The 12,830-nt window shown below is 37.6% G+C and overlaps 1 protein-coding gene across 1 annotated transcript; it reads left to right on the top strand.

Annotated features, from left to right (window-relative positions):
• Window positions 1-367: 367 nt before the first annotated feature.
• On the top strand, window positions 368-5,794 carry LOC120082843 (Double Clp-N motif-containing P-loop nucleoside triphosphate hydrolases superfamily protein). The gene is made up of 3 exons (XM_039038180.2): window positions 368-2,198; window positions 3,411-3,654; window positions 3,743-5,794. Exons 1-3 carry the CDS (start codon window positions 1,003-1,005, stop codon window positions 5,609-5,611), a joined length of 3,309 nt encoding a protein of 1,102 aa, XP_038894108.1. The 5' UTR covers window positions 368-1,002; the 3' UTR covers window positions 5,612-5,794.
• Window positions 5,795-12,830: the final 7,036 nt, after the last annotated feature.

The following is a 12,830-nucleotide window of genomic DNA, read 5'->3' as shown; positions in this document are numbered from 1 at the left end:
GAGTAAAAATTATTTTAAGGATTTGTTAAAGTAAAATTACTATAATAACTAACTCTTTCTCTCTATGTTTCTAATAACTTTACTTAGGGCGTTTGATGTGCAGAGTTGAGTTGTAATTATTATAGGAGGAGAGTAATTAGGAGAGTTGATACAAATAATGAAGTGAAAAATGTGAGTTAGTGCGAATAACGAGATAATAAACCTCTTTAATAATTGGTGAATCAAACGATGTGTAGGTTTTTTTTACTCATTCAATCCAATCCAACTTGGAGGGAGTCTTTGTCTCAGAACACCTTCGGAAAACATACTGCAGTTGTTAAGCATATGAATAAATTAAATTAAAAAAAATGAATAAAAGAAAGTAAAAGATTGACCCTCAAATTCCAAGTACCACAGTTGAGTTATTGGTCCATTTGCTTAAGTGGATACGGCATCTAATCTAAAGATCACAAAATTATGAACCCAAAAAGCAAAGTTCTAATTTTTCTCTCTAGTTTTCAAAAAACGAAAGCAAAGCAACCCATCAGAACAAAAACAGATTTTTTCTCTCGTTGAAGTTAGAGAATCAATGCTCCGAAGGTGTTTTGATGAATTGCCCCACTGAACTTCGCCCCCACTCCTCTTAACCGCTGAGCTCAACCACCGCCGTACGCCGGAGCTCCACCAACCTCAATTATCCATTAACAAGAACAATAACAACAAGAAAAAAACCAGAATCCAACTCAAACCCATCCCCTGTTTTGTATTGGTTTCTTCATTTGGATTTTGGGTCTCTCTTTTATACTCTTCCATTTCTTTCTTCTCTCTCTGGCCTACAATAATCCAATTATTTATTTCCCAAAAGTTGTTGAAGTGAACCAGTCTTTAACCTATTTCTTTTCCCTTTTCTTTTTTTAAAATTTCCCAAGAAAAATCCTTCAACTTCAATCCCATCTGTTAATCTCCCTGTTTTTGACTCTGTTTTCTGTTTATACAAAAGGGGGTTTCTTATGCTGGCCGGCGATGCCGACGCCGGTGAGCGCTGCGAGGCAATGCTTAACGGAGGAGGCGGCGAGAGCTTTAGACGATGCCGTTTCCGTCGCCCGCCGCCGCTGCCACGCTCAAACTACTTCTCTTCACGCTGTCTCTGCTTTACTCTCTTTACCTTCCTCTGCCCTTCGTGACGCCTGTTCACGCGCCCGCAGCTGTGCGTACCTTCCACGTCTCCAGTTCCGAGCACTCGACTTGTCCGTCGGCGTATCTCTCGACCGCCTCCCTTCCTCAAAACCCACTGACGAACCACCGGTTTCCAATTCCCTTATGGCTGCCATTAAACGATCTCAAGCTAATCAACGGCGGCACCCAGAAAGCTTCCATCTCCATCAGATTCATAATCAGCAACAAACCCCTTCGATTTTGAAAGTTGAACTCAAGTATTTCATCTTATCGATTCTTGATGATCCGATTGTGAGTAGGGTTTTTGGGGAAGCTGGGTTTCGAAGCTGCGATGTTAAATTAGCGATAATGCATCCTCCTCTTACTCATCATCCCTCTCGATTCTCTCGTTCTGCTCGTTGCCCTCCCATTTTCCTCTGTAATCTCACCGATTCCGATCTGGGTCACCGGAATTTTCCCTTCCCCTTTTCTGGTGGGTATGGAAACGGCGACGACGATTCCAATTCCAGACGAATCGCTGAAATTCTAGTGAGAAAAACAGGGAGAAATCCATTGTTAATCGGTGTCTATGCTGCTGATGCTCTCCAAAGCTTCACTGATTGTGTTCAGAGATACAAATCAGAGATTCTTCCAGTGGAAATTTCTGGGTTGAGAGTAATTTGTATAGAGAAGGAGATTTCTGAGTTTGTGAGTGGAAATGGGAGTAAAGAGAAAATGAGATTGAAGTTTGAGGAAGTTTTTGGGATGATTCAGAAATGTTCAGGGCCTAGTATGGTTGTGAATTATGGAGATTTGAGTGTTTTTCTCACTGAAGTAGAAGAAAAAGAAGAAGAAGAAGATAATGGAATGAGTTTTGTGGTATCTCAACTGACTGATTTATTGAAGCTTTACAATGGAAAAGTATGGCTGATTGGAGCTATTGGAACTTACAAAATGCATGAGAAATTTCTAGCTAAGTTTCCAGCCATTGAAAAGGACTGGGATCTTCATCTTCTTCCCATAACTTCCAAGCCTATGGTTGATATGTTTGGAGCTAAATCTAGGTGAGTTTTCTTTTAAGCTTTTTATATCTTCTCATCTCTTCTCAAATCGGTAGTTTTTTAATATTACTTTAGCTGCTGAGAAATGATTGAAAATCCCTCCTTTTCCATTCCTGCATATTTTTATTTAATCTGATGTGCAATGAACAAGAACAAGAACAAGAAGTAGATAAAGATGAAGAAGTACCATTTAAAATTTTGAGGGTTTGTTTTTGTTTAATGAAACATTCTTAGTTTAATAAAGCTTGTCTGCTCATTACTGCAATCATTAGAAGTATGGGATCTGTTTTTCTTTGGTTGAAGTTTGTGAGTGAATTGGGAAGAGATAAAAAGGGGGTTATTATAATGTGTTCGCAGATCTGGTTTCTTGTTTCTTGTTTTGTTTTTGCTTTCTCTTTTGATTCTTTCTGTATTATTTTATTACAGAAATGATTTTTATAATTTAAAAGTAAAGTTTTGCTTTTTAGATTATTGGGTTGTATTGTAAGATTTTGGGAAATGTGTTTTTAAATGGGAAATAGAAAGGAAGAATGTTAATGTAACGTTTGTGTTAGAATAGGACACCGATGATAAAAGGTAATTATGCTTAACTTCTACCTCTGATCATGGTTTCTGCTCATGGTTAAAATCTTGTATTTTCAGTGGTCCTTATACTTTCAAAGGATGATTTTGATTTATGCATCCAACAATACTCTTTTAAATCCACAGCTTATGACAGTATTTTGTGTGAGAGCTTACACTGTTGGGCTGAAAGTGTAATTAAAAAATGAGATAAAAGAAATAGTGGGACCAAATTGGTTACTTGTTAAAAGTATAAGGACCAAAACAGTTGTTTTGGGAGTATATTAATAGACAAAAAAAGAAAAAGATAGTAAAGACTCAAAATAAATGTTTTAAAAGTACAATGACCAAAATAAACCAAAGTTGAAATTTAGGAAACCAAAATAGTGGCTCACCCTATTGTGGTACTGTGCATCGGATGCTCTAGAGTCTTGTTGGAACACTTACTACTGATCACTTGAACACTAGAATTCTAAGTATTTATGTATATTTTTTTGTTTGGTCTAAAAATCGAGTAGCCTACTGTTAAATTTGGAGACACATGGAATCATTTAGAAACTTATATTTTCTTGAGATGCTGCAAAACCTTAGAGTAGAATCATGTTTTAAGTTCCATGTATAATAGATCTCACAGTTCTTGCTTGTAATTTGCAGCTTGATGGGATCTTTTGTTCCATTTGGTGGATTTTTTCCTTCACAATCTAATTTCCCAAGTCAGTTAAGCAACCCGAATCAATTGTTTACTCGCTGTCATCAATGCACCGAAAAATACGAGCAAGAAGTTGCTGCAATATGGAAGCCAGGATCTAGTACCATCTTTGGTTGTCACTCCGAAAGTTCCTTGCATATGCCTGTGACTGAACTTGATGCAAAATGCAAGGAATTTGATGTGCATAAGGTGTGTAACTCCTTTGAAGTCAATTTCTTTGACTTCTCTTATGTTGTGGATTGAGTAATTATCTTATGAACTTCTTGATCCAGCGCAGACCAGAGACGATGGAAGTGCATTGAGTGATAAGATAACTGGCCTACAAAAGAAGTGGAACGATATCTGCCGTCTTCATCAAAGGCAAATGTTCCCTAAACTCGACATTTCCCATACCAGGCATGGGGTGTCGTTTGAGTCAACTCGATTTGCTTTAGATCATGAAAGAAGTGGTGAAGAACCATCATCTGTAACTGCAGAAAGATTTGTAATTGGCAATCCTTGCTTATCTAGAGACTTGCAAAACAATTTAAACACAAAGCAGGCCAGGCAGACATCGGAGATTTCCGATTCTCATACCGATAATTTCCAATCGAATATTGTAATTGGACCCTCTCCGGGTGACGACGAGAGTCTCTGTATTTTCTCGAAATCGGTTGTTCCAAAAGGGCATCTTCACTCTGATAACCCATTACCCTCATCCTTAATCTCTGTTACCACTGATTTGGGACTGGGGACATTGTATGCATCTGCCAGTGAGAACAAGAGAAAAGTTGCAGACTTAGAAAGCAAAAAAGTTCACATTCAACACTTAACAGGCTCGAATCCAACCGAATATAGTAGACCAAGCAACAATAGTCCGGGCCAATCCCCCGGTTTCTCTGATCAGAATGCTGGACGGGGGCTTGATATGAGAGAATTCAAGTCACTCTGGAATGCACTGAATGAAAAGGTTAGCTGGCAAGGTAAAGCCACAAGTTCTATTGTCGAAACCATTCTTCGATGTCGAACTGGTGGTGGAAGGCGCCGTAGCTCGAATTCGAGGGGAGATATTTGGCTAACTTTCCTTGGACCAGACATGATGGGAAAGCGGAAAATTTCCTTGGCACTTGCTGAGTTGATGTTTGGAAGCAGAGAGAACCTAATCTCAGTTGACTTTGGCTCACAGGACAGAGATCGACGATCAAACTCACTCTTCGACTGCCAAGGTTTAAATGGTTACGACGAGAGGTTCCGGGGACAAACTGTTGTTGACTATGTTGCTGGGGAGTTGAGGAAGAAACCATCCTCGGTTGTCTTATTAGAGAATGTAGACAAGGCCGACGTTCGGGCTAAGAGTTGTTTGTCCCAGGCAATTACGACTGGCAAGTTTCCAGATTCACATGGTAGACAATTTACCATCAATAATACAATCTTCGTGACAACATTAATGAACAAAACGGTCAAGAAAATTTCGAATCTAGATGGTGATGAACAGACTGAATTTTCCGAGGAGAGAATACTTGCAGCCAGAAATTATCAAATGCAAATACTAGTACAAGGTTTTGCCAGTGATGTCAGTAAATGCAATGACACGAATGTGAGGATTATGTGTGCCCCCCGAGGAAGCTCAAACCTCTCGCTATTGAAAAGGAGGAAACTGGACGACGAATCCACTGAGCTGAAGAAGGCATCATCATCATCAATGTCGTTACTAGACTTGAATCTCCCATTAGAAGAGGTTGAAGATGGATCCAACGATGGTGATTGCGATAGCGACTCTGTATCAGAAGGCTCGGAAGCATGGCTAGACGAATTCCTTGAAGAAGTAGATGAAAAGGTCATGTTCAAACCATATGATTTTGATGAAGCAGCAGAAAAACTAGTGAAAGAAATAAACCTGCAGTTCAGAAGGGTGTTCGGAAGCGAGGTCATACTCGAGATTGACTACAAAATCATAGTCCAAATCATTGCAGCAAACTGGGTATCAGAGAAGAAAAGAGCCATGGAAGAATGGTTGGAGTTGGTTCTTCATAGAAGCTTTGTAGAAGCAGAACACAAGTACCAAATGGGGACTGGTTCTGTGATGAAACTTGTGTGTAAAGAAGATTGTGTAGTGGAAGGACAAGCAGCTGGGATTCTTCTTCCTGCTAAAATCAAATTGATTTGAACTCAAAGTTTTGGTTTTTTTTCTTTTTCCCTTTTTTGTTGTAATGTAAATTATTATATTTGTATAATGTTAGTATTAGCATTTTTCACCTTCTTACTCAAGTTTACCAAAAAAAAAAAAACGCTGTATGGCTAATGATTTCTGGAAATTTTTAGGCAATCAATCAGTCCTTGCTTTTGTATAGTTTGATTTTTTTTTTTTGGAAAGAAAAAATGAGTTTTGACTCAAATTATCAAGTTGATTGAATTTTATCAAATTGTATTTCAAATTTAGGTAAGTGTGATTGTCTTCTTACTTTTAAACATTTTACAAGTATTTCAATTTTTAACCATCTACATATTTTTCTAAATATTATTTAAAAGTCTTGTTTTGAGATCCAAAATAATGACGAAGTAGAAAAATTGACTACTTATAAATTTCATCAGTATAAATAGGAGAATACTATTTGAGAAAACATATTTTCCGATCAAAGGACAATTTGGAGACAATACTAAGGCTACTATAGCATGGACAAATGTTCTTTTCTCTTGAAATGTAGCAAAAAATGAGCGATCTTAAAAGAGTCCCAACAAAAAGAACATCCATTTAGGAGATTAATCACTTCATGCGCATCCGACTCTACCTCAAATGAGGGATAGACTTGAACCATTCTCGCTCCACCCCGTTGAGGCCTTCTAACACTGTTTCTACTTCCAACATACTGACAACTCGCTCCTTGTTTTTTTTTTTTTAAAATACTTTTATATGTTGAATTAATTATAAAACATGTGTTGGCGCATAAATTTGGATAGGAAAAATGTACCTAACATTTACGTGATAACAATTGTGAGAAAGAAAAGACTTGCATAACAAAGGAAAAAAAAGGGCTCCAATGCCAAAGTCAAAGATGGAGAAATCTATAATGGAGAAGTTTAAGTTATCTCATATGAAGTTATAATGATGTATTTATAGAAGATTTGATCTGGGGTTTATCTTAACCCTATTAGGATTAAGATATGAGTTTTTCCTAATTCCAAACAAGCTATGATCAAATCTTATCTTATCTTTACATTACTTTGGACCTATTTCGTTAGATCTAAATTCATCTGCAACAATATGTATGATACGAAATTGATAAAGTTCTAGAGAAAAACATATAGCTTATAGTGTGTTAAAATTTATGAACTTAGGCCACGTTTACCCCGTTGGAATGAAAAATGGGATAAACTGGTTGATTCCAACTAGACCATCAATTGGAATGGGCCTCAATTGTAAAATGGCTTAATTATGTCTATTTGCGTTTACCCATCTATTGTTTCAAAAACAGTGTGATTGTAATTTATTTTGTTTATCTCGCATCATTAATTCAATGGTAAAAATTAAAAAGACTAACTTTGTTAGTGTTTTCCAATCGACAACCCGCCTAATGAGGAACATTTCAAAAAATCTATTGACTATTAGAGCAATCTTCATCTCTTCTTCATGCTTCAACTTCCGACTTCCATTTTCTAGAGTTCATCGACGAGTTTCTTTCATCGTCCATCCGTAAGTGGAACATTTTCTGCCATTAAAGTCCATTTTCTTTACTTCGATTTATATTTTAGTCGTCTTCAATTAGATGTTCACACATTTTTGGTTAGAGCTATGATAAATCGGTACGTAACTGTGATTCATTTTGGATTGAAGTGATAGATCGATAAGGGAATGAAAAGATGAGGGTATAAATGTATTAAAATAGCCACACTGTTATTGATCAATGTACCCGTAAATCGATAATGAATGACATATTGACAACAAATGTTCTTTACTTTTTCAATGTTATCGTTCTCGAAAGAGGATCAAAGCGATAGATTGATAAGCAAATGAAAATATGGGGTGATAAATTTATTAAAATAGCCACATCGGTATCAATTAGTGTACCCGTAAGTCGATAACCTTATGTTCGAGGTAAAAGTTTGAAAGTCATTAGAAAGAATTTTTAAAAGGGAAGTGGGTCCTACTGCATATTCTAACAAAATGAGATTGAACACCCTCTAAACCTCAATCAATTAACAAGATTTGATTACAGATGAGCAGGTGGACCCCATATTTAATTATAGTTACAGATGGACATGTAAACAACAACAAAAGTAATCACATGGGGTCCACTTTTCAAATAGTAATTGATTTGTACCTTTTCAGCCAGAGTAAACATGACCTGAGTTATTCTATTGTTGATGCCAAAAGTTGACTTAGGCAACAGTAAATTTGTTTGTTTGAGGAAATCAAGAACCCCTTAAGGAAGAAATAAAATCAGTACCAAGGTGGCAAGGGCCACATCCAATCCGATGCTTAGAAACAAATTAAAGGAAGAAGTATATAAGTGAAGTACTCACAACTTACTTGCCCTTCTCTAGGCTCTCATAGATTATTTATAGTTTACTTTGACCTAATCCTTTTAGGATTAGGTTTCCAAGCCTATACAGGAGTGTTTTGGGTTATGGCTGAAGCACTTGGAATGGGCTCCAACCCATTCATGTCGTTTTATTTGGCTCCCTTCTTGACTTTTGGTCATAAATTGTGCTTTACCACCCTTCATTAATCGATTTAATATCTATCTTTATTTATGGGACAATTTTGCCTCTAGGTCCCAAACTACCCATAACATCTATGATTAATTTGTGAATTGATTAAATTTATTTTTGGACAGGACTTTATTTTATTAAAATTAATGAGCTCATGAAGATTTTTACACTGTTCTTGTTAGTTAAAATTAGTGCACGAAATAGTAAAAATTTAATCGAAGGTAAAAGTTGTAACAAATATATATGTTTATGGTCTAATATGATGAATTGAAATTTAGGGTTAGAGTTCAAATTGGTACAATTTAACCATTCAAAAGGTCAAGAATGATTTTTTTAGTACAATAAATATGAGGTTTGAAAATTTTATTATTGATCTCACGTTACTTTGTAAGTTTGCATCAAAATCCCCACATTATTTTTTTGTCTAAATAATGGATAAGATGTCTTCTATAATTTTTACGTTTGGGGAGTTTTTTGGGGTTATAAGTACTCGTAAATTATAATGATGTCTTATAAATTAATCATATAATAAGACATGGTTTGATACACTTTTGCTTTAGTTTCCTATTTTGAAATTTTTGTTTATTTTCTTCGAATTTTATTAATATTTTGTGAATGTATACAAGGTCTCATTTGGAGAGTCTTTAGGATATGGTTAAGCTCTATTCTTAGGGTGTTAATACAGTATTTTTACTTCTGTACAGTTCCTTGTAGAAGTACACTTGATAAAATACATCTTTGACATGGTATTATAGCCCTGCTAGCTGGTTTCTTCTTCCTTTTGTTCTCTGTCATCGCTGCCATCTGGTCATCGCACTAGTCCAACCACCCAAAACCCCTGTTCGGCGTGAAAAAGAACCACCCAGATCCCCTGTCCAAAACCACTGTGAAAAACTCGACCCCCGATCCCCATTGTGAAAAACTCGATCCTCGATCTTGTAGCCACTGTGAAAAACTCAATCCTCCCATGTGCAGAACTCGACCTCTTAATCCCCGGTCTAGAACTTAATCCTCGATTTTCGATCCAGAATTCGACCCCCGATCTCCTGTCCAGAACTCGATCCTCGTTCAAACTCAATTCCTAATTCCCAATTTAGAACTCGACCCCCGATCCCTGGTCCAAAACTTGATCCTCGATTGAACTCGATTGTCGATCCCTGGTCCAGAACTCGATCCCTGATTCTCGGTCCAGAACGACCCTCGATCCCTGATTCTCGGTACAGAACTCGACCCTTGATCCCTGGTCCATAACTCAAACCCTCTCATCAACCCGATTCGCGCCCAAATCAACTCCGCTGCAGCTTCGTCTAGCCGGTTCGTTGCGTCCACGCAAGCATTTGAGCCAATTTCTTCTCCTTCTAAGCCACCAAGCCACATGGAAAAAGATCACGTATTTCGTCCCATTAGTACTATTCTTGATGGGATAAATTACATTACTTGGGCCTATCGAATGAAGAGTTTCCTAATCGGATGTAAATTATGGCGAATTATCATTGGTGATATTCCCCAGCTAGTCAAGATATCCACTGAGGACAATACTAAGATTGTTGAACGATTAGAGGATTGAGATAGCAAAAACCATCAAATCATCACTTGGCTCGAAAATACATCTATACCAACCATTCATGTTCAGTTTGATGTGTTTGATGATGTCAAGAGTTTGTGGGATTTCCTGTCTACCCGGTTTCAGCCCGTTGGCTTATCTCACTACTATCAACTGCACAACACTCTAATTAATCTTACTCAGGAGACGTGGCAATCTGTTAATGACTACTTGGCTACACTTCAGCCAGTCTGGACACAATTGGATCTAGCTAAAATTAGTACTGATCACCTTCGCCTTATTAATGTTTTTATGGGGCTTCGTTCATAATATGAGTCAATATGTGCACCTTTGCTCCACCGTAATCTCTTGTCTCTAGATACAACAATTTAGGAAATTCTATTTGAAGAAAAACGTCTTGGCTCACTTCTTCTCGAAAATTGTAGGTTGTACTCGCCAGCACTCATATGCCTAATACTTCTAAAGCTTCCTTTTGTAAAAACTGTAAGCTTATTAAGTATACGTTTGATGACTATCCAAAAGTCGAGTGTAGATACTGTCACAAAAGAGGTCATATTCTGAAAAACTATCCTACAAGATCACCACGACCACCAGGACATACCTTAAAGTCTCGATCTTTTACACCTAATCCTGGCTTTGCTTTTGTTGTTGTTGTTGCATCTTTTGCTGCCTCTGAACCTTCCCCATCTACTTTTCAGATGAGTGACTTACAAGACTTTCTTAAACAGGTGATTTCATCCAATTCCTCAATGATTGTGGTCTCCCTAGGTAACAGATGGCTTCTTGATTTTGCTTGTTGCAACCATATGACATCTGATTTTTCTCTTCTGACTGCACCCACTCCTACCAAATCTCTTTCTCCCATTTATGCCGCTGATGGCAATTGCATGACCATATTCCATGTTGGTTCTGTTGACAGTTCCTTGTTATAGCTTTTCAATACTTATTGTGTTCCAAATCTATCCTTTAATCTTGTCTCCGTTAGGCAATTGTGTGACCTTGGTTTAATTGTGTCTTTTTCTTCTACTGGGTGTCAGGTTCGGAATCCGCGGATGGGACAGACGATTGGTACGGGCTGCAAGGTGGGAAGATTGTTTGAGCTCACATCTCTTCAACTTCCTATTTGTTCTCTTTCTGCCCTTGTCACTGACTTTGCTATCTACCAGTGGCATCTTTGTCTCGGTCATGCTTTTTTTTTAAAAAAAATCTGTCATTTAATCTCTAGTCACAATTTGAATAATGTCTCCAAGTTTGTATCTTTTGACTATTTGAATTGTAAATGTGCAAAACCTGCATTGTCTTTTTCCTAGTCTAATTCTATAAGCGATAGTCATTTTGACTTAATTCACTCTGATATTTGGGGACCCACTTCTATTTCCACTGTCATTGGGTATCACTACTTTGTTTTATTTATTGATGATTACTCTTAGTTTACTTGGATATATTTCCTTAAACACTGTTTTTCTCTGTCTCAAATATATATTGATTTTGCTAATATGGTTCACACTCAGTTTTCTTGCACAATCAAGGTTCTACGTACAGATAACGCCTTCTAAGTCCTTTCCTTTCTCACCCAGCAAGACACTCTTGTTCAACGCTCTTGTCCTCATACCTTTCAACAGAATGGGTGAGTGGAGCAGAAACATCGTCACATCCTAGACTTCTTCCGGGCCTAACTTCTGTCTGCCTTCTGTCCTGTAAAGTTTTGGGGTGAAGCTGCTCTTACCTTTGTCTACACAATCAATCGTCTTTCTTCATCTGTTCTTCAAAATGCTTCTCCGTTTGAATGTTTATATTGTATTTCTCCTGATTACTCTAACCTCAAGGTCTTTGGTTGTGCATGTTTTGTACTTCTTTATCCTCATGAACATACCAAATTAGAACCGCTTGCATATCTTTGTTGCTTTCTTGGCTATGGAATTGAAAACAAAGGTTTTCGTTGTTGGGACCCTCTTTCTAACAGATTCTTCATCTCCCGCCATGTCACTTTTTTGGGGGCACATTATGTTCTCTAGTCTCTCAACCTTTCATGATTCAATCTTGAGTTATCTTCCCTATGTTTCTAGTAGTTCGTTTGATCCTTTCCCTTCTTCTGCATTTTCTGATGATTTTGATCTTGAACAGCCTGTGTCTGTCTCATTGACCTTGATCAACCTTCTGCCTCATCTGTGGAATCTGGACCTGTTCATGACCCTGCCTCTTCTGTTTGATGCTCCACTAGGGAAGGGCACCTCTTACTTACCTTTGAGATTTTCACTATTTTTCTACTATCAATTCCTTGGTTGAACCTACCTCATGTCATGAGACAAATATTAATCCTCTATGTTAGCAAGCAATGAGAGAAGAACTTCAGGCTCTCGACAAAATGCACACATGGGACTAAGTTAAATTACCCTCTAGAAAGAAACCCATTGCTTGCAAGTGGATTCACAAGATCAAGACTCATTCTGACGATTCTGTTGAGCATTATAATGCTCAATTGGTAGCAAAAGGATATTATCAAGAGTATGGGATCGATTACGAAGAGACTTTTGCACCTATGGCATGAATGACATATGTTCGGTGTCTCTTAGCAATTGCTGCAGCTAAACAGTGGCCACTTTCTCAAATGGATGTTAAGAACGTCTTCCTCAATGGGGCCTTATATGATGAAGTATACATACAACCGCCCCCATGTGTCTCTTTTCCATCCCAAAAGGGGTATGCCTCCTCCAACGAGTATTGTATGGTTTGAAGCAAGCCTCTTGAGCCTGGTTTGCAACTTTTAGTTCCACTATCATTCAACTTGGATATACGTCCAGTTCTCATGACATGATACTATTTATGCGGCAGACAACTCATGGTATTGTTCTTCTTCTTCTGTATGTTGATGATATGATTATTACTAGAGATGATCCTTAAGCTATCTCTAATCTACAACGCTATCTTGATGAACACTTTGAGATGAAGGACTTGGGTTCACTCAGTTACTTTCTTGGCCTTGAAGTATCCTTGAGCTCTATTAGTTATTTGTTGTCTCAAGTAAAGTATGCCTCAAATCTTTTGGTGTGCTCCGATATTACTGAATTTGCAACAACTTCAACACCATTTGATCCCAATGTTCTCTTGACTC

Source organism: Benincasa hispida, chromosome 8 (genome assembly GCF_027475165.1).
Source record: "Benincasa hispida cultivar pf3 chromosome 8, pf3_genome.v1.1, whole genome shotgun sequence".
NCBI lineage: Eukaryota > Viridiplantae > Streptophyta > Magnoliopsida > Cucurbitales > Cucurbitaceae > Benincasa > Benincasa hispida.
This window is presented reverse-complemented; position numbering and strand designations above follow the sequence as displayed.

What these genes read in the sequence shown, in the direction of transcription:
- LOC120082843 (XM_039038180.2), top strand. Translation starts at nt 1,003, where the DNA reads ATGCCGACGCCGGTGAGCGCTGCGAGGCAATGCTTAACGGAGGAGGCG. An exon ending in ATGTTTGGAGCTAAATCTAG is followed by an intron (nt 2,199 to 3,410) that starts GTGAGTTTTCTT and finishes TGTAATTTGCAG; the next exon opens with CTTGATGGGATCTTTTGTTC. An exon ending in AGGAATTTGATGTGCATAAG is followed by an intron (nt 3,655 to 3,742) that starts GTGTGTAACTCC and finishes GATCCAGCGCAG; the next exon opens with ACCAGAGACGATGGAAGTGC.